We start from the raw sequence: 24,931 nt of genomic DNA, 5'->3' as shown, positions 1-24,931 counted from the left end.
ATATTTCTTATATTCTGATTATGACAATTAAGGAAACAAAGACTCAAACCACAAATTTGGTCAAATCACTTAAGATATAATAAAAAAGATCCCACAATTTATGCTTAGAGCCATATCCTGAGTTGTAGACTCTATAATTCCAAATAAATAGTTGTTCTAGATACTTCATTAGGCCTTAGTATCTAAAAACAAAATAACTTCCCAAGTAAGAGGAAGACAGCCCTACACCTTTGTTGCTCTACAGTGACACTGTTAAAGACCTGGCAAATCATTGTTTTAAAGCTGTTAACTACATCAAGCACTGATTAAGCTTTATTAAGTATATAAAGAACTCTAGTCCCAAGAGGTGCATTCTGTACTCTCCAAAAATATCTCTTGGGAGGTAACACAAAATTTAAGTCCTCACAATAGTGATTTTATTAAATTAGTTGCTTTATAAAACATTGCAGATGTCATAATTGTTAACATAACAATTTACCAAACTGTAGTTAACTGGTGCAGTTTGCTGAGCATGTTTTATAAAGGAAAGGAAATGCCAAAACCCTGTTAAAGTTGTTCCATTGCAGCCTAGGAGAACAAAGAGATTTGTTTCTCAGACACTTGAATCAGGCAAATAAAAACAGAGTTTCCCTCCCCCATCTGAAGCACTTCATCAGTAAAAATAGTCTTGATAAATAAAGAGATTCCACAACTTTTACTGTACTGCAAAAATGGAGAAGTTTACCTTCTTCAGCTTCAAAGTTGGAGGGTTTTGGTCATTTAATTTTTAAGTATCACACTAGTACTTTTCAGCTGCAGTATCTTCAGTCTGAGATAAGCAGTCTTCTTCACAATGTATTTTTAACATCCTCACGCTCAATTTAAAACAAAGCAATTTTAATACTAGGTGCACACCACATGCCCTTGCTGCAAACTGCTTTTCTTGACAAGTTATGAAGTAGTTCAAGGAGGTATGGTTAAGGCTGTATTACTGAATGGTGCTGGTAAATACTACATAATTTTTTGTCATGTTGCAACCTTTGTTTCCAATTTAGTGGCTGCTGCTATGGAATCAAACAGCAACAATGACAACATTATTAGGTTTGTTTGTTTGAAACTATGATTTAGTAGCAATTGAGGTTCCCCAATTTTAACCCCTTGGCAGCAAGATCCACGTTCCCTCATTTGCACATTAGCACCTAAGTGTCAAGGGGTAAAATAACCAGCACAAAAGATACTGCACTTCTGATTGTAGCATTTGGCAGAACTGAAAGGAAAGGAAGTTGTGCTACATGTTGAAGGGATTGTGGGCAACAGAAAGAAGACACCAGGAGAAGATAAAATGTCACATGAAGTCTTCATAGTCTTGTACATAGCCTCCATCATAACCACCATAATCTGCCAGATCATCTTTCATGGTGGCCTTTAATCCCCCTCCAGGAACCACGCCTTTCTTCTTCTTTTTGGCTTTGCTTTGCTAAAGATGAGAAAGAGTTATTTCAAGAGACTTTATCTGCTATGGACATTTTATCTGATACAGCAACCCTCATAGAAATATCAAAAGCATCTGGTCCCAGAAGAAACCTTAATTCTTTAAGGGAGAGCTCAAGCCTCATCTATAGCAATTTCTATTAATATTGAGAGGAGAAATGCGAACATGTCTATAAACAAAAGGACAGTATTGGCACCCATACTCCTGTTCTATTCCAACTTAAATGATATTGGTAGTGCTTGACTTTTATGTTTTTGACAGACTCCTATTATATTTGAGAATTTTCTCACAACCCCATCCTAACATAATACTTGTTTCCCTGCACAGCTTGTCCTTACCTTTTCTTGCTTCTGTTTTTCACTGCAAAGCACAGTCAATGAATTGGTAATCTTTTTCAAGTCATCAATTTCCACTATTAAAAAAAAAAAAAAGACACTGATCTTCAAATTTTAAGCATTTTGAAAACTAAAGCAAAATAGATATCCTTCCAAAAATGTTTTGAGAAGCCTAATTTGTCCATCAAGTAACCCTGAAAATGACTGAACTTTTAAAAACATAAGGGGTTAGGAAATCAAGAGTTTATGGCTCAGCTCAAGGTAGAACTACTTAAAAATGGTGAATTCAGTAACAAAAATTCAACTTTATAATGACCTACAACAACATACTATTGTTCAATCATACAGAAACTAAAAGTGACTTAATACTGCACAGTACTCTCCCTTCTATCTTTCCTTCAGTCTAAACAGATGGATAACCATGCACTTCCGAATTGCTCATTGAGCATCAAGGATGTGTTAAGATTTCTTGAACCTGCAGAAGAAAACCCCATACCCCTAGGGGGACTCCATTTTCTATCACAGAACTAGAATGAAAACTGATTTATCTCAGTGTGCTATAAGGTGACAGGCCTGTTAAGTGGTGAACATACCTTCCCATCCTTATAAAAAGATATCTAGCTTTTAGCTATCAGAAAATGTTCAGTTTGGGATACAGAACCTCCCAAAATAGGAAAATTAGTACAGCAGAATGAAATACCAACTCTGGTTACTTCACTGATTAATTTTAGAAGCCCCAGCTTACTGATCATTTCTCAAAGAAAACCCAATTTATAATTTATTATGTAGGATTCCTTTTTTTCAAACAGCAAATACTAGCAAAACCAGTCCTTTCCACATTACTACTGTATCACCCATAGCTGTCACTCTGAAAGGTATGACTCCTTGGGGTGTGGCACCACAGCAGCACCCCAGAGGATGGGTGCCAGCTCTATTAAGTATTTTGTCTTAAGCTTCCAAACATTGGAAGTCTCTCACTCACCTGCAAATCCTGAAAGCCCAGAGGCCATTTCCCCCAAAAGATACCTCCCTTTCAAGAAATAAAAAAATTTACTCAGTTGCTTTGCTGACAAGCCCAGATGTCTCTTTGGGACACCAGTGAAGGCAGCCTACCCCTGCCCACACACACCCAAAAAACCCAACACTCACACTAACTGTACATGTAGAACAAAAGAAGCAAATCCTGAGTTTCTACAACAGAATTAAAAGAAAAAAAAAAAAATCCCCCATCCCTGCTTCTCCCTGAGTATAATTTCACTTAAAATCTACCCACAGGGACTAGAAATGAGAATTACTTACATGAAATACACACATCTCGAACTAAGGCTTCCAAAAAACTGGCATAATATAGTGACTTTTCATATTGGGTAATTTTATCTTTTAGTAACTTTCCAAACTCTGTGAAATCATCTCTTGAAGATGGGTTCATAGCATCTATTCCATAAACTGTATTGTTAACACCTGTAGAAGAGAAGAAACACTAGGAATATCAGAAAGTTTTGTTTCATTCTAAAACAGATTCTTAATCTTAGACCCATTGAAGCCCTTGGACAGATCTGGGGATGGAGTATGGGGGGGAGCATGCCCTATGAACTTGAATGAGAGAAATTTACATTTTGATTTTCACTAATAGAGACCATAAATAATTTCATATCACATTATAGTTTTAGCAGATATCTTACAATATTGTATGGTCATTACCTTCAAAAAAACCTTTTTTTTATTAGATTTGCCACTGGATCTTATTAATAAAAAAGCCTACACAGGCCGGGAGTGCAACTCAGTGGTAGAGGACCTAATATGCACGAGGCCCTGGGTTCAATCCCCAATACAAGGGGGAGGTGGGGAAGGAATGTACTGTGTAATAAAAAAAAAAAAAAAAAAATTCTGTAATAAATTCATTATTTTAGTATTTTGATATCTATTTTCAATTATAGGTTTCCTTTGTAAATAAAATTCTATGCATTTATTGTATTCATTTGAAAATATTATGCTACAAAAGGGCCCATAAATTCACCACGCTGCCAAAGAATCCCATGGCACAAAAGGGATGTTCTTAAAGGGTCTGTCCAAAAGTTCAGCCACAGCAAAGTATGGAAAGGGGGAAAAAAACGTAAGAAACAAAGATGGAGCCTTAATACCCAGTCAAATCCAAAAGCTAAGCAGAGGTATGCCATGTGTTAAATCCCAACAGAAAAATTAATCTGACCTAAAAGAATTATAGACTAAATGACAGTATGATTCTGTATCCTTCTCAAGGGCAAGAGTAAATTAGTTGTTAAAATCATGTATTGAGTATTTTAGTATGAGAAACACAACAGTAAAATTCTATTAATTAAACAATGACTGTATATGGATGCATATAATTTTACTTTTTAATTTGTAATTGGTATTCCATACTAGGCTTTATAAGAGCACAATGCATAAACCCACCTCTTTAATAAGCATATGAGCAGCTTTTAACATCCTATGAAGACATGAAATAAGGGCCCAGTGCCCTCTATAATTAGATGAGTACTTTTAGGACTTGCCAAGCAGGAGCGTCTTTGGCAGCCACTTTTTTTTTTTTGGATGATGGGGATCAAACTAAGGCCCTTTCATACACTAGGCAAGTATTCTACTACTGAGTTATGTCCCCAGCCTGGCCTGGCCCAGCCCAGCCCATAGTCACACTTGAAATTGCTAAAGACTGACTGAGAAATAAGGTCATAGATCTCTATAAAGAGAATGATCACTGCAATCGTCCCCTGATGCACTTGAGAAAAGGACTGGCAAAACCTCAGGTCAACTAGAGCCTTCTTGGTTATAGATTTCAGTTTCAATGTTATTTAACTGATTTAACAGGATCTTCTAGTCTGAAAAGTACTCAATACCTAACAACAAACTTGGTTACCCCTGTCATGTGAATCTCCCCTGAAACACACCAAATGTATAGGATCCTGAACCACAGCTGCAGGCATGATACACAGAAATGGTGGCCCCTGAAAGAAAGGGCATGGTGAAGGCCAAGGAGGAGAGGACCACACAAAGAAACAACTGAGTACAAGAAGGCACAAAGATGAATGTCACATGGACTGTCATCCTATTACCTACTACAAGTCTTGTCTTAGATGGCCCATAATAGCACTATAGTAAGTTCACTACTTAAATTTCAGTTACAGACCTCAAAAAAAAAAAAAAAAAAAAGTTACAGACCTCAGACTTCATTCAAGTTTCACCCAGCTGATACATGCTAGGCAATGATGTACTTTATTTGGATCCAATGACGACTTAATCTTTTAGTATACTACAAACAGTTACTCAAAAATCTGAACATGCACTTGCCTTCAAGTAATGAAATCTCAAAACTGCTTTCAAATATCTAAATTTGACAGGATTATGTTAAAAAAATTTCCGAAGACTTAAAAAATGATGTTTGCCAGGAGCAGGGGCACACACCTGTAATCCCAACAGCTCAGGAGGCTGTGGTAGGAGAATAGCAAGTTCAAACCAGCCTCAGCAACTTAGGGAGACCCTGTCTGAAAACAGAAAATAAAAAGGGCTGGAGATGTGGCTTAGTATTTATGTGCCCCTGGGTTTAATCCCCAGTACCAAAAGTCAGTTCAGTGATGGGGCTTTGCCTTAGCAAGGTACTGGGTTTGCTCTTCAACACCACAAAAAAAAAAAAAAAAAAAAAAGGCAAAATTGAACTTTCACAACTTAAAAGACTCCTAGAGTTTTCAGCTACAATAATTCAGTATTGCACTAAAATCACACACCCATCTTACCAAAAGTTTCTTTAGCTAATTCAAGATCTGACTCTTCCTGTAATTTCTTAAGCCGCAGTTTATCTGCTAATTGTTCTTCTGGCGTTAGCACTTTAGGTTCTTCAGGTTCTTCTAACTGAAATGAAACAGAAGTTTTAAAAGAGCTGTGATTATGATGGACCTGGTATAATTCTATAGTGTATGAATTTTTTTATAAGTACTTAATTATAAATAAGCAAGCATTTATAAAGTGATGACTATATTTCAGACATTCTTCTAAACACTTTAGATATTTTTATCCCAATTACACAGGAAAAAAACCCCAGAAGCACAGATAACAGATAGTAACACAGCTAGTAATGTTAACAGAGGTAAGATTTGAACCCAGGAACACTGGGATTATTCCTATTGCCTTTTTTAAAAACAAGGAATTAAAATTGTAGGCAAGAGAAAAATGCACTCTCATATACTGTTATTACTATATTGGGAACAACCTTTCTAAGGGCAACTTAAAATATTTATCAAGTCTTAAAATTCTTTAATATGCTTTAATTAAGTAATTCCATTTCCAGGTATTTAGCTTAAGAAATCTAAGATGCACATATTTATTTAAGCCACTGAAAGTATTATTATTAATTACAAGTCAATTCAGAGACCACCTAAAATGTCCAACAACAATAGTAATAGCCATTAAGAACACATTTTCTTTGAAGCATCTGAAAACATTCTTTTTGCCAGGTATGGTGGCGTATGCCTGTAAAACCAGCAACTCAAGAAGGCTGAGGCAGGAAGATCTCAAGTTTGAAGCCACCTTTGGCAATTTGGCAAGATTCTGTCTGAAAATAAAAAGTAAAAAAGGGTTGGGGATATAGCTCAGTGGTAGAGCATCTCTGGGTTCAATTTCCAATATCTCACACTCATTTCATTTTTTTTAAAATTAAGGTTTCTTCATATTAGAGACTAATATAAAAATATAACAGTATAATTCTAACTTAGATGACCAGGAAAGAGTCAATCAATACAACTCCTTAGACCGAGTTTTAAGATTCAATTGCTTATACTGATCAGAGAAACATATACAGTTATTACAACAATACATGGAGGGCAATTTGGAAATACTTGTGAGACAAATGTACCCATGGGGCTGGGAATGTGGCTCAAGTGGTAGCGCGCTCGCCTGGCATGCGCTGGGCACTGGGTTCGATCCTCAGCACCACATAAAAATAAAATAAAGATGTTGTGTCCGCCAAGAACTAAAAAAAAAAATAAATATTAAAAAAATGTACCCATTACCTAGCATTCCCATCTTTGGAAATTTATTCTACAAACACGGATACATGTGTTAGAAGTAACAATATGTAATGGTTAGTCACTGAAGTATTATTTATCAAAGACAGGATCGACAAATCTAACTGACCATCAATGGGGAACTGGTAAAATAAATTATGGTACGTCCAGATAATGTAATGTTACATAGCTACCAAAAAACTGATTTAGAATAAACCAGAAATTAATGAAAACAGTTTCCACAGGCAGTTATAGGGAAAAGGGAGAGGAGAGGAATGGATGTTTGAGATCTTCCTCCCCTGTATGATTGACACTGTATATATTTTCAGTATACAATCTGATATATACATTGTGAAATGACTAAATCAAGCTGGACAGTAGTATATTTGTCACTTCACATACTTTGATCTGGGCTGGGGTTATGGCTCAGCGGTAGAGCACTGGCCTAGTGCAGGTAAGGCCCTGGGTTTGATCCTCAGCACCACATAAAAACAAATAAAACAAAGGTATTGTCCAACTACAACTAAAAAATATTAAAAAACAACAAAAAACTGATCTACTTTCATCAATTTGAAATGTTTCTGAGTATGCCACTTTTATATAGCTTTAATTTCTGAAAAAAACAAAGTTGAATACAAAAGAGAAAAGTGGGACTCTGTAGCACACACCTGTAATCCCAGCTATTCCTCACAGTTTAAGGGAGACACTGTCAAAACAAAAAAGAGGTGGGGGGCGGGGAGGGGGCTAGAGTTGTAGCACAGTGGTAGGCGCCCCTAGGATCTGGTTCCTAGTACTGGTGGGTGAGGCAGGGGTTGTGACACTGTATTGATTAAAACACAATGAATCTACAAATGAGTTTGAGTTTACAAAAACCTGTTACTGCCTCTCATCTTTCACTGACATTACACTCCCCCTTCTTACTCTGAAAATTGGTAATTAGAGGATTAAGTTTTTAACTCTACCTTTCTAATACAAACCATATTCAAAGTAACCAAATAACAAAAAGAAAAAAGAGCCAGCCAATAAAAAGAAAAGTCACCATTATGAGAAACATCATTCTGCAATCCCTAATTAAATAATTAGGCAATGAGCATCAAAGACATTAAAACTGGGTGAGAGGTTGATGTGATTTTGGATTACCCATAAAAGGAAAGACAGAAGCATCAGGATGTCAACATTTTAATCCAGTGACCAATTTTAGCATCAATAACACAGGAGAGATGACTCCTGATGTGTTATAGGATGAAACATACAGCATTACTTCCAAAGTAGTCCAGCTTAAAATATCAAATATGAATCTAACCAAAATTTTATACTCAATTGCCAAATTGAAGAAACTGAAATTATGAGTAAGTAATCAGATAAATATAGAAAGTGGGATGTTCAATAAGACAATTAGCCTGGTCTCTTCAACAAGTTAATGAAGAGAAAGAGAAAGGAAGTGGAGAAGGGAGAGAGACAGAAAAAGAGGGATACTCTAAGAGATTTATGATACATTAACAACCAAATGCAATGCATGATCCTTATTTGAGCAGACCATACCTAAAAGACATCTTATGATAATCAGAAATTTGTATGTAAATAGGATACTAGATTATGTTTAAAAATTACTGTTCATTTTTTAGGTGAGATATGATTGTAATCGTATTAGAAATATCCGTTTTCAGAAATGTGTACTGAACTAAAGACAAAATGCATAAAGTTTATTATTGTATTTTAGCAAGACAAAAATAGTTGAAGCAAATTTGGCAATATAATGACAAATTTAGGTGCTACATATTACTCATTATTTTATTTTCTCTACTTTTTATGTTTGAAAATATTCTTAATAAAAAGTCAAGGAAAAGAATAAAGCTTTCTATGACCTGTATGAAAGGATCTTTATGGTATATCAAATAAAAAGGTGTCTGGGCATGGCAGTACACACCTGTACTCCCAGCAACTTAGGAGAGTAGGCTGAGGCAGGAGGATTGCAAGTTTAAGTCCAGGCTCAGCAACTCAGTGAAATCCTGTTTCAAAATAAAAAATAAAAAGGGCTGGGGGGTTGGGCACAGTGGCACACACCTCTAAACCCAGCTAGCTGGGGAGGCTGAGGCAGGAGGATGAAAAGTTCAAAGCCAGCCTCAGCAAAAAACAAGGTGCTAATAAGCAACTTCAGGCTCTGTCTCTAAATAAAATACAAAGTAGGGCTGGGGATGTGGCTCAATGGTCAAGTGCCCCTGAGTTCAATACCCAGTACCAAGGGAAAAAAGGGGAGGTGGGGGTGGGGACTGGGGATTTAGTATCCTTGGGCTCAATCACCAGTACACGAAGAGTGGGGGAAAAAAAAAATGGCTCAGTGGTTAAGTGCTTCTGGGTTCCATCCTCAGTATCAAATTAAAAAAAAAAAAAGAAAAGAAAATGTAGTTATATCCAGACACATCAAGTTCATAAAGACACCTGGAAAAGATAAGAAAGCCTTACTGTGGGATAGAGGAAAATATACAGTATAAATGAGTTAAACTATCTTGATTTTTGAATTCTGTAAATGTACTTTCTATTCAAAAAGCAAATTAATACAATATTACTGATCTTGCTCCAAATAATCAAGAACAAAAATATTTATATAGTGTATGACACAGAAATGAATGCTTTCTGTATTTTACTCAGTATGTACACCACAAATAATCATGACTAGAAAGAACTGCAAACACTGACAAAAAAAATCACTGGCTGTGGTTACTGTGCAATTGTGACTGTTCCTGAAATACATACAGCATCTGGATTCTATTTTTGCAAAAACCACATATCAATTTGTTTTGGGATTTACCTAGCTATATAAGTATCCATTTATTTACATTCTTCACAGGGCCCTTCAAATCAAATCGTCTGTTAAACATTGTACCACTACTGATGTTAGAATTCTGTATGTATTTTAGAAAATGAACAGTACTAACCCTCTTTTTAATTTCTTCTTGCCTTTTCTTCTGTTGCCTTTCTTTCTCTTTTATCTTCTCTGCTATTTTTTTCTTTTCTGAAATTTTTATTTCTGAAAGAAATATTTTATTCACGATTATTAAGTACTTTGCAGTTCAAGGATGGGACAGATAAGATACTTACATACTTTAAGAGACCAAACTTTTCCCAGCTTTCAGATTCATATGGTAATATTCTAGAAAATTAAAGTGGTAAAGTTCTAGAAGTCTTTTCCTCTCTAATCTGACCCATAAGATCAAATATCTCTACATATATTCCTACCACCCTTTAAGCAAGACCAACAGCATTCAAATAACTATAATGCTGCACTCCCTCTGCTCTCTCTTCATAGCCCAGCACTCAAAAAGAAAAAGAGGAGATATCTGATTACATTTGAGGAGACAAAGAAGAGATGCAGGAAAAAGAAAATAAAGAAGAAATAGAAGAATGCTTAGTTTCAATATACCAACAATTTTGTGAGCATTTTGTTATTTAAGCACTAAATGCCTACACCAAGATATAAAACCAAAAATGGAAGAGCACTAGTGGCTCACCTGGTTTTATTTCTGCTTCCTCTTTTTTTTCTTCATCATCATCATCCCAGTTATCCTAAAGAAAAAAAAAATACATATATATATGTTCCATGAGGCCTTTATTATCAACTTGTCTAACTTTATGGAGACAAACTTTTGGGTTTTGTTAATGCATTACATAATAAATTAATGTAGGAAGAACTGACACCTTTAAATACCTGAGCTCCCTATAAAAGGGCTCTTCCCAATTGTTTGAGTCCACTTTTTTATTTTTTAAGAGAGTTGGAAAGTTTCCAAGAGGTTTTATACATTTCTCTGTAGGTTTTTCCTAAGTATTTCATAAGGTCCTAAACTGCTTTTGTAAATAGGGTTTTTCTCTCCAGTTATATTCTCTAAAAACTGGTTATTTTTATACAGAAATATCTAATGATATTTTTATGTTAATCTTATTATCTTACTGAATTCATTTATCACTTACACTGGGTGACACACAACTGTAATTCCAGCTATTTAGAGGTTCAAAATTTTACTTTCTACATTAGTTTTAAAATTGACTTGGGAGGCTAATGCAGAAGGATTCTAAGTTCAAGGACAACCTGTTCAACATAGTGAGACTGTGTCTCAAAATACAAAATTTAAAAGAGCATGCCTATAATACCAGCTACAAAGGAGGCTGAAGCACGACAATTCCAAGTTCAAGGCTACCTTTAGCAATTTAGTAAGATCCTATCTCAAAATGAAATAAGGGGGGCTGGGGTTGTGGCTCAGCAGTAGAGCACCCGCCTAGCATGTGCAAGGCCCTGGGTTTAATCCTCAGCACCACATAAAAATAAATAAATAAAAGAAAAATACTGTGTCCAACAACAACTGAAAAATATTTTAAAAAATGAAATAAGGGCTGGGGATGTAGCTCAGCAGTGGAGAGTTTGTGTAGCATGTGTAAGCCTCTAGGATGGAACCCAATACTACAAAAAAAAAAAAAAAGTTAGATTTATAATAGATTCTTTAGGGTTTTTCTAAGATAGGTGGAACACTCTAACCTGAATATCTGAAATCTGCAATGCTCCAAAATTCAGAACTTTGTTTAAAATTACCTTCAGGCTATGTGTAAAAGGTATATATAAAACATAAAAGGAAAAAAAAAAGAATTTTACGTTTCAACTCATAATATATATGCAAAGATTTCAAATTCTGAAATAATACCCAAAACCAAAACACTTCTGATCCCAAGCATTTCAAATAAGGATACCCAACCTGTACTACCACATCATCTGCAAACAAGACAGCTGGACTACTTTTGATACCAATTATTCTACCTCCACAATTGATTTATCTAATGGCAATAGCTAAACCTCTAAGTACAATGCTGTATAGATAATGAGCAACCTTGCCGCCTTCCTCTTTCCCTTCTTAATAAAACTGCCTGTGGATTTTCCCCATGGAGCCAAGTTTATGCAATAAATTTATCAATCATTTAATTTATTATCTCTGAATTTTTGTCTGCTAAGAAGTCTTATACCAAAGAATTCACTAATATTTTCTTCTAGAATATATACGGTTTCATTAGTTTTTCATTTAGATTTCTGACCCATTTAGAGTTTTTCACTTGTGTATGATATAAAGCATGGATCTATTATCTATTTCTCCAAATACCTAGTCAGTTGTCACAGCATCATTTACTAAAAAGTCCTTCTTTGCCCCATGATTTACCATATACTTAATTTCCTTATGTACTTGGAATACTTCTGGACTTTCTATCTTATGCTACTGTCATACATACAGACTTCATATATCAGCACCACACTGTTTTAATTATAGAGCTTTTATGGTATGCTTTAATGTCCACTAGTGCTAGTTCTCCCATGTAGTTTTTTAATGCTTTCCTGACGATTCTTGCATGTTTGTTTTTCATACGGACCTTTATATCAACTTATCTAACTACATTAAAAAAAGCTTCTTTATTAGTAATTAAAATACAAGACAACCAAACCAAAACTAATAGCCTTAAAAAGTGATTTGCACCAGGCATGGTGGTGTGTGCCTGTAATCTCAGCAACTCCCAGGCTCAGGAAGCTGAGACAGCAGGATCACAAATTCGAGGCCAGTCTTGGTAATTTAGCAAGTCTTTGGTAACAGTGAGACCCTGTCTCAAAAACATAAAATATAATGGGCTTGGATATGGCTCAGTGGAAGAAAACCTCTGTGTCCCCCCTGCAAAAAAATGATTTGCAGTTGATTTAAATAGAAGATTGAAAGAAACTTTAGCAAATGTAAAAAGTATTCCATACTCTAGCTGATGGGTCATTTATTTCAAGCAATATTCCATGCAATACAATGCTGACTAATGAAATAAATCTATATACTAAGCCTGGGTTTAATGAAGAGTCATGACCTGGTTAAATGTTTATGGATTCTATTCCCAAACTTGGGCAGGCACTCAGATCTACATTCTGTCTTCCCTATGCCTAACTCAATCACTGAGCTAAATATAAACAAATTCTCACAGAAACAGAAAAAGAATCATGAAATTCATTTGAAAAAGTAAAAGACCCAGAATAGTCAAAGCAATCCTTAGCAAGAAGAGTGAAGTAGGAACATCACAATACCAGACCTTAAACTATACTACAGAGCTACAGTAACAAAAACGCTCTGGTATTGGCACCAAAATAGACATGTAGACCAATGGTACACAATAGAGCACACAGAGACAAACCTACATAAATACAGTTATCTCATACTAGACAAAGGGGCCAAAAACATACATTGGAGAAAAGATAACCTCTTCAAAAATGGTGCTGGGAAAACTGGAAATTCTTATGCAGCAAACTGAAATTAAACCTCTATCTCTCATCCTGTACAAAACTCAAAAGTGGATCAAGGACCTAGGATTTAGACTAGAGACTCTGTGTCTAATCGGCCCAAATCTTCATCATGTCACCTTAGGACCTGACTTCCTTAACAAGACTCCTAAAGCATAAGAAATAAAAACAAGAATCAATAAATGGGATGGATTTAAACTAAAAAGCTTCTTTGTAGCAAAGGAAAAAATAACCGTGTGAAAAGAAAGCCAACAGAATGGAAGAAAATCTTTATTACGCGCACATCAGATACAGCACTAATCTCCAGAATATACAAAGAACTCAAAAAAATCAACACCAAAATAAATAAATAAATAATGCAATCAATAAATGGGATAAAGAAATGAGCAGACACTTCACAGAAGATGATACACATTAGATCAACAAATATATGAAAAAAGGTTCAATATCTCTAGCAATTAGAGAAATGTAAATCAAAACTACTCTAAGATTTCATCTCATTCCAGTCAGCATGGCAATTATTAAGAATTCAAGCAATAATAAGTGCTGGCAAGGATGTGGGGGAAAAGGTATACTGATTCATTGCTAGTGGGACTGCAAAATGGTGCAACCACTTTGCAAAGCTGTATGAAGATTCCTTAGAAAACTTGGAATGGAACCACTATTTTACCCAGTTATCCTACTCTTCGGTCTATACCCAAAGGACTTAAAATCAACATACTAACAGCAAAGCAGCCACATCAATGTTTATAGCAGCTCAATTCACAATAGCCAAACTGTGGAACCAATCTCGATGCCCTTTAATAGATAAATGGATAAAGAAACTGTGATATATATACACAATGGAATATTCCTCAGCCTTGAAAAAGAATGAAATTATAGCATTTACAGGTAAATGGATGGAGTTGGAGAACATGCTAAGTGAAGTAAGCCAATTACAAAAAAACCAAAGGCCAAATGTTTTCTCTGATAAATGGACACTGATCCATAGGGAGTGGTGGGTGGGGAGGGGGAGGGAAGAATGGAGGAACTTTGGATTAGGCAGAGGGAACAAAGAAGAAGAGAGGGGGTGAGGAGGGGAGATGGTGGAATGAGATGGACATTATTACCCTATATATGGGTATGATTGCACAAATAGTGTAACTCTACATCATGTTCAACCAGAGCACTGAAAAGTTATGCTCCGTTTATGAAAATAAATAAATAAATAAATAAAAATTATCAAACATTTTTCTGGTCTAGGCAAGAGCACTTGCCTAACAAGCATGAATTCCCTGGGGGAAAGGCAGGAGTCAATCCCTAGTACCACAAAGAAAGAAAGAAAGATAAAGGACCCACAATTTCCTAAAGGCTCCACAGAATTTAGAAGATTCTAATTTAAAAGGAATAGATGGGGCTGGGGTTGTGGTTCAGTGGCAGAGCACTCACCTAGAATGCATGAGGCCCTAGGTTCAGCACTGGGTTTGATCCTCAGCACCACATAAAAATAAGGGTATTGTGTCAAACAATAACTAAAAAATAAATATTTAAGGGCTGGGGTTTTGGCTCAGTGGTGGAGCGCTTACCTACCATGTGTGGGGTGTTAGGTTTGATTCTCAGCACCACATAAAAATAAAATAAAGGTAGTGCGTGTCCAACTACAACTAAAACACAAAATAAAATAAATATTTTAAATAAATAAAGGAATAGATACACGAGCTGGGGATACAGCTTAATTGGTAGAGTGCTTGCCTCGTATGCACAAGGCTCAGCAACACAAAACAAATAAACAAAATAAAAGGAATAGGTAACCCAGTCATTAAAGAGGGCTTTAATTTATATGTAGCCTAGACACTGTCCCGGCAACTACCAAGCCACACTGAAATGCCATGTGAAGCTGATCTACAGAACAGCAGATGCAAAGCAGGAGGCCCTGATGCTACTAGAAGATGCAAAGGCTAACTATTGTGCCACAACTATGACACCAAGCTTCTGGTTTTATAAGCAAAACAGATCATAAATGTTTATCAGTCTAGGTATATAAACAAACTGAATCTTGATTCTTAATAACATTCTGTAAGTCCAACAAAGAAATAAAAAATCCAACACCCTAAAACTGTCATGGGGGGTAAAAGCTGAGTGGGAAAAATCTTATATAAAAAGTACACATTTTTGGGGGTGGGGTATGGGGGATTGAACTTAGGGGTACTCGGTCACATCCCAGCCCAATTTATTTAGAGACAGAGTCTCACTGAGTTGCTTAGTGCCTTGCTTTTGCTAAGGCTGGCTTTGAACTCTCAATCCTCCTGCCTCAGTCTCCCAAGTCAAAAAGTAAACATATTTTTATAGTCATCTTACCTTTGTAATTTAATGCAGGGTTTACAGTTTTAACAGACCAAGTGTGGCTGAGTGCCCCTGAGTTCAATCCCTGGTACCCAAACAAATAAAAAATAACACTGCAGTTCAAAAAGAACCAAAGAGCTAGAAGTTAACTACTAAGTGTTTTTGTTGTTGATTTAATCTTCACAGAAGATAGAAAGACTGGATCTGTGATATGCTGCTTAAGCAGTGCTTCAGAAAGAAGGACCATATCACTATTTTCACTATTATAAGGGTATAAGGGTATTGTGTCAAATGATAACTAAAAAAATAAATATTTAAGGGCTGGGAAAGGGCCCTGCGCAGTGGCGCAGGCCTATAATCCCAGTTGACACAGAAGGATTGCAAGTTCAAAGCCAGCCTCGGGAAAAGCAAGGTGCTAAGCAACTCTGAGACCCTATCTTTAAACAAGATACAAAATAGGGCTGGGGATCTGGCTCAGTGAAGTGCCCCTCAGTTCAATTCCCGGTATACAGAAAAAAAAAAAAAAGAGAGAAAGAAAGAAAGCATTTACTGAGTGCTCTCTTTGTACCAGACTCTGTGCAAAGAGCAATAACATGGTTAATCCTCAACATTACTTTGGGAAGCAAGGTGGCATCATCCCCATTCTGCACATAAATGAACTGAGGCCCAGGGATAGCTATCCCAGACTCAGTGAAAAACAACGAAGAGACCTGCTCTGAATGGACCAAAGTTCCTTCAAGTATCATAGTGAAGGTAATTGCTTCTTTGCATCCTGAAATACAAAATGCCAACCAGGGAATTAAGTCCCTCCCCACCCAAATCCATTCTTTCAGTTAGTTCTAGAATAAACTCCCATGGAATCACAGTGAATCTCATTTAAAAAAAAGTGTGTGGGGGAGTCATAGCCAGGCATGGTGGTACATACCTATTATTCCAGCAGCTTGGGAGACTGAGTCAGGAGGATCACAAATTTAAGACCAGTCTCAGCAACTTAGCAAGCAACTCGAAATTTAAAAAGGACTGGAGATGTAGTCCAGTGGTAAATCACCCCTGGGTTAAATATCCAGTACCCCCACTCCCACTCCTAAAAAAAAATTACAGTTCATACTGAGTTATAGTTATGTCAATTACCCACTTCAAACCTCAAACTGCTTACAGTGGTTTTCTGTGAATTTTAAGAAACTGGTCTAGAATCCTCTGGTAATAAGAAGCCAAAGGGAGAAGTACCTCTGAAAATAAGGGATTCCATCACAATACCTTCAACATAGAGTAACATTTCTGTTCAATGCTGATGCTCTTCGGTGCCCATTCCCAGCAAAACATCATCTCTAGCCTACTCATATCAATGCTCCTCATTCCTACCAACTCTATGTCCCATCTCTATCATGCCCCTGGTTTCCCCATCAAAGGATGAACCTTACCCTAGACACCCATCAATGCAGACATAATGAGGTTACCTGGAAACTCCTCATTCCATCACAGAATGGATTTTAGTAGCAAAAGGAGCTCCTATCACAAATCCTGAGAAGTCATGACAATTGTTCCTCAGTTCTTTAAAGGACCACCATGAAAAGCAAGCCTTGCCTGTCACCCTCACACCAAATCCTTTCAATAAGTCTGCTCTAAAATTACTACCAAACAAGCACCTCTTCCCTAAAGAAGAGAGCATAGTAATCTCAGCAAAAAAGAGGCAGGTTGTATTTGCAAATAATTGTAATCTTTATGATTATATAGATTATATATAAGATTAGGTTAATTTCCCCAATAACTGAAAATTTTTATTTCCTTAATTATGATATTAGCAAGTACCTGAAACCTATGGCACAATGTTTGCAACAATGCTTGAGAAAATTTTGCCCAACTTCCTGTGAATATTAGAACTTTGTAAATGCGGACCAAAAAAAAAAAAGAGAAAACGCAAAAAGGGTTCCTAGAGAAAGACTTAAATTTAACACTTAAAATTGGGAGTAAGTCTACAACTCACCTCAAAAGAACCCTAAATGGTTATTTGGTAAAAATCCCTTCCCTGGGCTGGGATGTAGCTTGGTAGTAGAGTGCTTTCCTATCATATACTAGGCCCTAGGTTCAATTCTCAACACCATAAAAAACAAACAAAAAATTTCCTTCCCAAATATTTTTGGTAAATAATATATTTCCCAATTATGATATCCAGTTTATTTTCAAAAGAATCATCTAGAAAGAGGTGTGGTGGTATCTGCTTATTTGTAGTCACAGTGACCCTGGAAGCTCAGGCAGAAGAATGACAAGTTTGATACCAGTGTGAGTACCTCAGCGAGACCCTGTCTTTAAATAAAAAAGGACTCAGAACCAAGCATGGTGTTGTAAGCCTATAATCCCAGTGGCTCAGGAGGCTGAGGCAGGAGGACTGTGAGTTCAAAACCAGCCTCAGTAAAAGTGTTGCGCTAAACAATTCAATGAGACCCTGTCTCTAAATAAAATAGGGCTGGGGATGTGGCTCAGTGGTTGATTGCCCCTGAGTTCAATCCCCAGTACCAAAAAAAAGGGGGAGGGGGCAGGGCGGGGACAAAGAAAAGGAATGGTGATGTAGTTCAGTGGTAAAGGATTTCCAGTACCAAAAAATAAGTAAAATTTTAGGAAATTTTAAAAGGGCTGGGGATGTAGTTCGGCTAGTAGAGCAGCCCTGGGTTAAATCCCCAGTCCTGGGGGAAGAGTGATATCACCTACGCTGCTCTCCTAAAATGGTTAGCTTCTTTTCAATAGAGGCTGTTTATAAATTCCTTGCTCATCTATACGCTTGCCCTGCAGATTTGGACTTTCTCTCTAAAAGAAATGGCTGTTTTTCAAGTTTAAAACCTTCTTCCAAATGAATATGACTATTAAAAACAAAACAGGAAAATTTTAAACACCATTTTCTTTTTATTTCTAACAATGCAGCCAGCAGTTGGCTGGTACTGCCATTTTTATAATATGCAACTACAGAATGTCACATGCAATGAGAGAACACATTTAGGGCTGAAAATGTTTTCCAACTTAAGCAAGATATATTTATAGATTGTCAAATAAGAGTAGCTTTCAAAGAGTAGTAAAATTGTTTTGCCTCAGAGCAACAGCCCAGGAGCTAACATTCTTTTCCTTTTTTCTTTAAATACGTGGTATAGATATGGTATAATATCTTGCTGGGAAAAAAAGCTGTTTCTTGGTGTTCTATAAGTCTTGTGGGTTCTGTTCTGTGAAGCCTCAGAACTCTGTAATGGGAGTCTGGCAAGGTTAGATATCCCAGCAAAGTTCAGTTTTTTAAAAAACCTCAAGCCAGGCGTGGTGGCACATTCCTGTAATCTCAGCAGCTCAGGAGGTTGAGATAGGAGGATCATGAGTTCAAAGCCAGCCTCAGCAAAAGTGAGGTGCTAAGCAACTCAGTGAGACCCTGTCTCTAAATAAAATACAAACTAGGGCTGGCAATGTGACTCAGTGTTTGAGTGCCCCCGAGTTCAATTCCTGGTACAAAATAATAATAATAAGGCTCAAATCAAATCCTCTTCCAACCTCTCAGAACTATGCTGATCTCTCAAGCTACTGTACCTGCCTTAGTAAACTCTACTTCATTTAATTCAAGTTATTCATTAATTTTACTTTAAATTACTGGCTAAGCAAGGTCAAGATTAAGACACTAAACACTATACAAGGCTCTTATTTATTTTCAATGGTCCAGCGTGACATATACAACAGGTAAATATTTTTCAACAAAAAATGTTTCCTGCTGGTGTAGTGACACATGCCTGTAATCCCAGCAATTTGGGAAGCTGAGGCAGAAGGATGGCAAGTTTGAGGCCACCCTCAGCAACTTAGTGAAACCCTGTCCCAAGATAAAAAATAAAAAGGGTTGGGGATATGGCTCAGTGGTAAGTGACCCTGGGTTCAATCCCCAGGACCCCCCAAAAAGAAAAAAGTTACACACACATAAATTTACCTCTCTTTAAGATATGAATTTTCTGATATAACAGGTACTTTGAGTTTTTTTCCAATAACTTCACATTTCTCTACAATATGGATCCCATTCTTCAGAAATGATGTTTCCATTGCATGAAAAATGTCCTTACTCTGGTAGGTATAAATTATCAATCAGGAAGGGATCTTAACAGAAGGTGAACAAGTAAGACAAGCAGTTTTGAATTGAGTCAGTTCTTAAGGATCTCTCTTTTTTTGGGTACTAGGGATTGAATCCAAAGGTAATTTACCACTGAGCTAGATCCCAGTCCTTTTTGTTTTTTGAGACTGGATCTTGCTTAATTGCTGAGGCTGGCCTCAAACTTGTAATTCTCCTGCTTCAGCCTCCTGAATAGCTGGGATTATAGGTGTGTGTCACCACACCCAGCTAGGATCTATCTATTTATTTGTTTGTATGTAGTGCTAAAGATCCAACCCAGTGCCTCACACATGCTAGGCAAGTGCTCTACCACTGAGCTAAAGCCCCAGCCCTAGGATCTCTTTTTAAGAAATTCTATAATACAGTAATAGAAGCAAATGCCTAAGACAGTTGAACACAACCAGAAGTTTCCTCAAAACAATGTCTACACATCCTTCGAATAAAACTTATTTCTAACCTGTTCTACTGATATGCTGGGAGACAATGGAGTAAAATATGCGTTGTCCCTGCTTCCAGTGCTTTCTCAGTCAACACACTCTATACATCATTTCAATAATGGGGAAGGAGCCCAGCCATATATGCCAAGTGAATGTTTTTTTTTTTTTTAAAAAAACATTTTTAGTTGTTGATAGATATTTATTTATATGTGGTGCTGAGAATCAAATGCAGTGCTTTACACATATTAGGCAAACGCTCTACCACTGAGCTTCAACTCCAGCCCCACAAAGATACTAGATCTTAACACTCTGAACATGTTTTCCATAGCCAAAAAAAAAAAAAAGACTATAAGCCAAGTACCATAGCACTCATCTACAATCCCACCATCTGGGGAGAATGAGGCAAGAGGATCACAAGTTGAAGTTAACCTTGGCAATTTAGTAAGACCCTGCTCAAAAAAAAACAAAACTGGGGATGTGGCTCTGTGGTCAAGTGCCCCTGGGTTCAATCCCCAGTAATGCAAAAAGGAAAAAAAAAATTAGACCACAACATGAAATGAGAATTTCATTTCAACGTAGGAATATAATAGAGTATAATAAATTCAGCTTTCAACCTCCAAGATCAACTTCAAACTTTATATTAAAAAAAAAAAAAAAAAAAAGGGTCTTTGGGCTTAGCAGTACTCTCCTAGCATATACGAGGTCCTCCTGGGTTCTATCCTCAGTACCATATAAAAATAAATAAATTAAATAAAGGTATTGTGTCCAACTACAACTAAAAAATAAATATGAAAAAAGGTCATTTATATAAAAGAAATTCTGGACTGAAAAACTGGACACTTACAACTTGTAAATCTCCAAAACTGTCATCAAAATTACATTCATCAAGATAGGCTAGGGTTGTGGTTCAGTGGTAGAGTGCTTGCCTAGAATGTGTGAAGCACTAGGTTCAATTCTCGGCATCACATGTAAATAAAAGGTCCATCAACAACTAATAAAATATTTAAAAAATAAAAATAAAATTGAAACTCCTAGAAGAAAATACTAAAAAAATAAAACAGGTAAAGGACACATTTAAGTATCCTCAGTCAAAAATAATACTGTTTGGCAAGTAAGGTGGCACACACCTGTGATTCCAGCAGCTCAGAAGGCTGAGGCAGGAGAATCAAAGCCAGCCTCAGGAATTTAGTTGAGGTCCTAAGGACTGAGCAAGATCCTATCTCAATAAATAAATAAATAAAATTAAAATTAAAAAAATAAAAAGGGCTGGGGGTGTGGCTCAGTGATTAAGTGCAACTGGTTCAATTCTGGTATCAAAAGTAAGCACTATTCATTTACTAACTCCTATGTTCACATGGCTCACATTATACCTGAAACTGAGACTGATAAATTGGACATTTGTCTCAACAGACTCAAGCTCATAGTGATTTATCTGTCTTAAAATTTTCCAACACAAAAATAAAGATTTTTATAAAGTTTATGACAAAGAGCATTAGGAGAGTAAAACATTCACTAGATTAATTAAAACAAACAAAAAAATCATTTTCCCGTTAACATAAAACTTCATCTTCACAAACATAAGATTTTTTAAAAGTTTGTAATTATAATCTTAAAATTCTGGACTTGCCCAGCATAATGGTGCAGGCCTATAATCCTAGCAACTATGGAGGCAGAGGCAGGAGGATCACACATTTTAAGACCAGCCTCAGCAACTTACCAAGACTTTGTCTCAAACTAAAAAATAAAAAGGGCTGGACATAGTTCAGAGGTAAAGAACCCCTGGGTTCAATCCCCAGTATATAAAAAAAAGGAATGATTATGAACTTGAGACTCATTGCTACTTATAAAAATTTAAAAATTAAAAAAGTATGTAAGCCAGATGCAGTGGCACACACCTCTAATCCCAGCAACTCAAGAGGCTGAGACAGGAGAATCAGGAATTCAAAGTCAGCCTCAGCAAAAGTGAGGTGCTAAGCAACTCAGTGAGACCCTGTCTCTAAATAAAATATAAAATAGGTCTGGGTATATGGCTCAGTTAGTTCAATTCCTGGGTGTCCCCACCTCCCCAAAAAAAAAAAAAAAAAAACCAGCACATGAGATAGTATGATCTAAAACCATATGATAATCCCCTGGAAGTTTTCAAACACAAACCACAAAGTGAATATGGTATAGATTCACAAAGCATAGGAGAAAGAAAAAATAAAACAAAAAATGCTGGCCCCTAGTCTACTACAACCACCAAATCGTCAATATTTTCTTAGGCCTCATTCATATGCAGATGAAAGTATATCTATCAACTCTCCATTACTCATATTGCTGCGTGGACTACCTAGGTTTCTATCCACTAAATGATGTTATCTCTGTGCTCAGTTCATCCTTTTTACCACAGGGTGGGGGAAGGGAGAGCTAAAAGTTATTTTACTTCACTGTTTCTATTTGTCTGCTGTAGAAAGAAAAGTCGAATTTAAACCATAATATTCCACTCATCGAATCATCCGAACAAACTCTATATATGGGCCGTTAGGATCATAAGTGAGTTGTTGACCCTGGGAAGACCTGAGGCTGAAAAGGCAGGAGGGTTTCAATACTTTCCATATGGGATAAACCTCGGAGTTCAATCCCCAATTTGCCAGTCTCATTCCGGTAGTGGACTGCGAGGCTTGCACGTGGGCCAGTCCGACTGCTGCTGTCACCTCTCGTAGCCAGTTGGCGGGTGGGATCTAGGCCGGTGCGCGGACCCCCAAAGAAAGGCTGGCGCGCAGGCCGCCACCGCCCTCGACGAGTGAGTCCGGGAAGACAGGCTGCCGTCTCCAGCCCACATGGCCGGCATGCGAAGGGGAAGAGAACACTGCTAGCCCTACGCTCGCGCCCGGACACACGGCCCGCAGGCCCGGGCGGGGCCCCTGGGCCGAGAGTCGGCCCACCCGCCAGCCCGCCGGAGGCAACTCCACCCGCAACAGCGCCAGCCCTCTCTCGCGCTGTCGGGCGTCCCAGCCCGAACCCACCTTGACGTCCTCGTCCTCGTCCTCGCCTTCCCAGCGGTCCCCGCCGGCAGTGCCGCCGCCCCCCACCTTTCGCACCGGGTCTTCCACGGAGAACGTGTCCGCGTCTGCGGAAAAGAGCGAGACGCGTTAGTGCCTGCCTCGGCGTGGGACCGGTGCCGGCCCGGACCCTGCCCCGGAAACTTCTGCTTACCCCAAGAGTCGGAGTCCCCAGCCGCTGCCGCCGCCGCTGCCGCCATCTCGAGCCGGGTGTGAGCGTGTGTGAGGGGGAAAGCTACGAAGAGTTAGCGCGGCGGAGGTGAGTCACTGGGCTTGCTCTCGTTGGCCCGCGCGGAGCAAGCTGGGACCGTGGCTGACTGTGCGTCGGGCCGAGGCCCCGCCCCCTCTGGCGGCGCCGGCGACGCGCGCGGCGGGGAGGGGGCGTGGACCGGGGCCGGCAGAGCGTAGGTCGCTGTTCGGGGCTGGGCTGTGTGTGCTGTTCCTTGCGATGCTGGGCAGTCCTGGACACTACTAGTTGGGCAGGGCGACGGCGACACCATCCTGGGTCCCTGGGAGAAGTAAGAGCGGGAAGGTTAGTAGGGCAGTCCCTTGCCTGGCCCTTGGCCCTAACGCATCTTCTGCCAACCTCAACCCCGCCCCAAGGGTGCGCTCTGATCTCGGCCCAAGGCCTCTGGCGAATGCTGAATAAGTTGCCCCCCATCCTCTGCACGCTTCTCCCGGAAGGGTCTCTAAACACTCCTGCCTGTGAGGGTACTCGCGTGGCTTCCTCGGCTCCTGGTGAACGCGGTCGCGGGCTAGTGGGGGAAGTGGGCCCCTGGGAACCGGCGTGTGTAGGACATCGGGGAAGGAGCGAGTGGAGAGGGCAGAATTCCTGTTCCTGGCAATCTTCCAGCCTGGCGCGTGGAGCCAGCTCGAGGTTCATTTGCGTGGATTTAGTAACGGAGGGATCGAAAACATCCTCAATCCTCGAAGCTGTCCCCTTCTCTGAGCCCTTAGAGGCCTGCACATTCTTTGGCAGAACAATTTCGGAAATTCTCAGTCTGTGCTAGGCATAAGCTCTAGCCTTTTCCACCAAGTAGCAAAGATAGACATGTAAACAAGTTTGGACACAGTGTGATGACTGCAACAAAAAGAAGCATTATGAGGTTAAATGCAAAAGGCTAACATTAACTACTGCGGAGGTTGTAGGAAAGGCCTCCTGAGGTAAGCTCCGGCGAAATTGGAGATTGAGAGACTAAATGAAATGTGTGGGAGTGCATTTCCAGTAGAAAGAATGCATATAGTCAGTCCCTCACCTGACTGAGTGGCGCAATCAGAGGTAAACTGAACAGGTAAACTCATCATGAAGAACATAAAATGAGCCAAACTCCCTGTCCTTATCGCTCCCCTGCAAGGTTGACTTTTTTCTGGTGATGGTGTGTGTGGGGGGGTTGTATTTGGGGGAGGTTTTGTTGTTGTTGTTGTTTTGTTGTGGGTTTGGGTACTGAGGATTGAATTCAGGGATTCTCTACCACTGAGCTACATTCCCAGCCCTTTTTAAAAAAATTTCAGGACAGGGTCTCCATAAATTGCCCAGGCCAGCTTCCAACTTGTGATCCTCCTTTTTTAGCCTCCCAAGTAGCTGAGATTGCAAACCTACCACTTCACCTGGCTCCGTGTAGGGTTTTAAGAGGGTTGCTTTATTTTGATTTTCTTGTTGTTTTATTGTTTTCGGATATATAATGCACATACATTCAAATTACAAAAAAAGTAGACACATCAGCCACTGTATTCTTTCTAGTGGCAAACAGTGTACCCTGTTCCTTGTATGTTTTTTCAGAGTCTACAAATAAGCACTTTATAAAGATGTTTTTTCAAGAGATATTCTAATGCCCATTTAAAGTGTGAGAGGCAATTAC

The 24,931-nt window shown here is 38.4% G+C and overlaps 1 protein-coding gene across 1 annotated transcript; it reads right to left on the bottom strand.

Moving 5' to 3' along the window:
• Positions 1-393: 393 nt before the first annotated feature.
• Positions 394-23,387, bottom strand: Eif3j (eukaryotic translation initiation factor 3 subunit J). The gene is made up of 8 exons (XM_046461812.2): positions 23,227-23,387; positions 23,037-23,140; positions 10,349-10,403; positions 9,776-9,867; positions 5,574-5,688; positions 3,106-3,267; positions 1,810-1,883; positions 394-1,456 (listed from the first exon to the last, which is right to left on the bottom strand). The coding sequence occupies exons 1-8, from the start codon at positions 23,270-23,272 to the stop codon at positions 1,325-1,327; spliced, it is 780 nt and encodes a 259-aa protein (XP_046317768.1). The 5' UTR covers positions 23,273-23,387; the 3' UTR covers positions 394-1,324.
• Between the last annotated feature and the right edge of the window lie 1,544 nt (positions 23,388-24,931).

Source organism: Marmota monax, unplaced genomic scaffold (assembly GCF_021218885.2).
Source record: "Marmota monax isolate L192 unplaced genomic scaffold, Marmota_monax_Labrador192_F-V1.1 WCK01_AAM20220418_F8-fsc00001, whole genome shotgun sequence".
Taxonomy (NCBI): Eukaryota; Metazoa; Chordata; class Mammalia; order Rodentia; family Sciuridae; genus Marmota; species Marmota monax.
The sequence above is the reverse complement of the archived record's forward strand: the minus strand, read 5'-3'. Positions and strand labels throughout refer to the sequence as shown.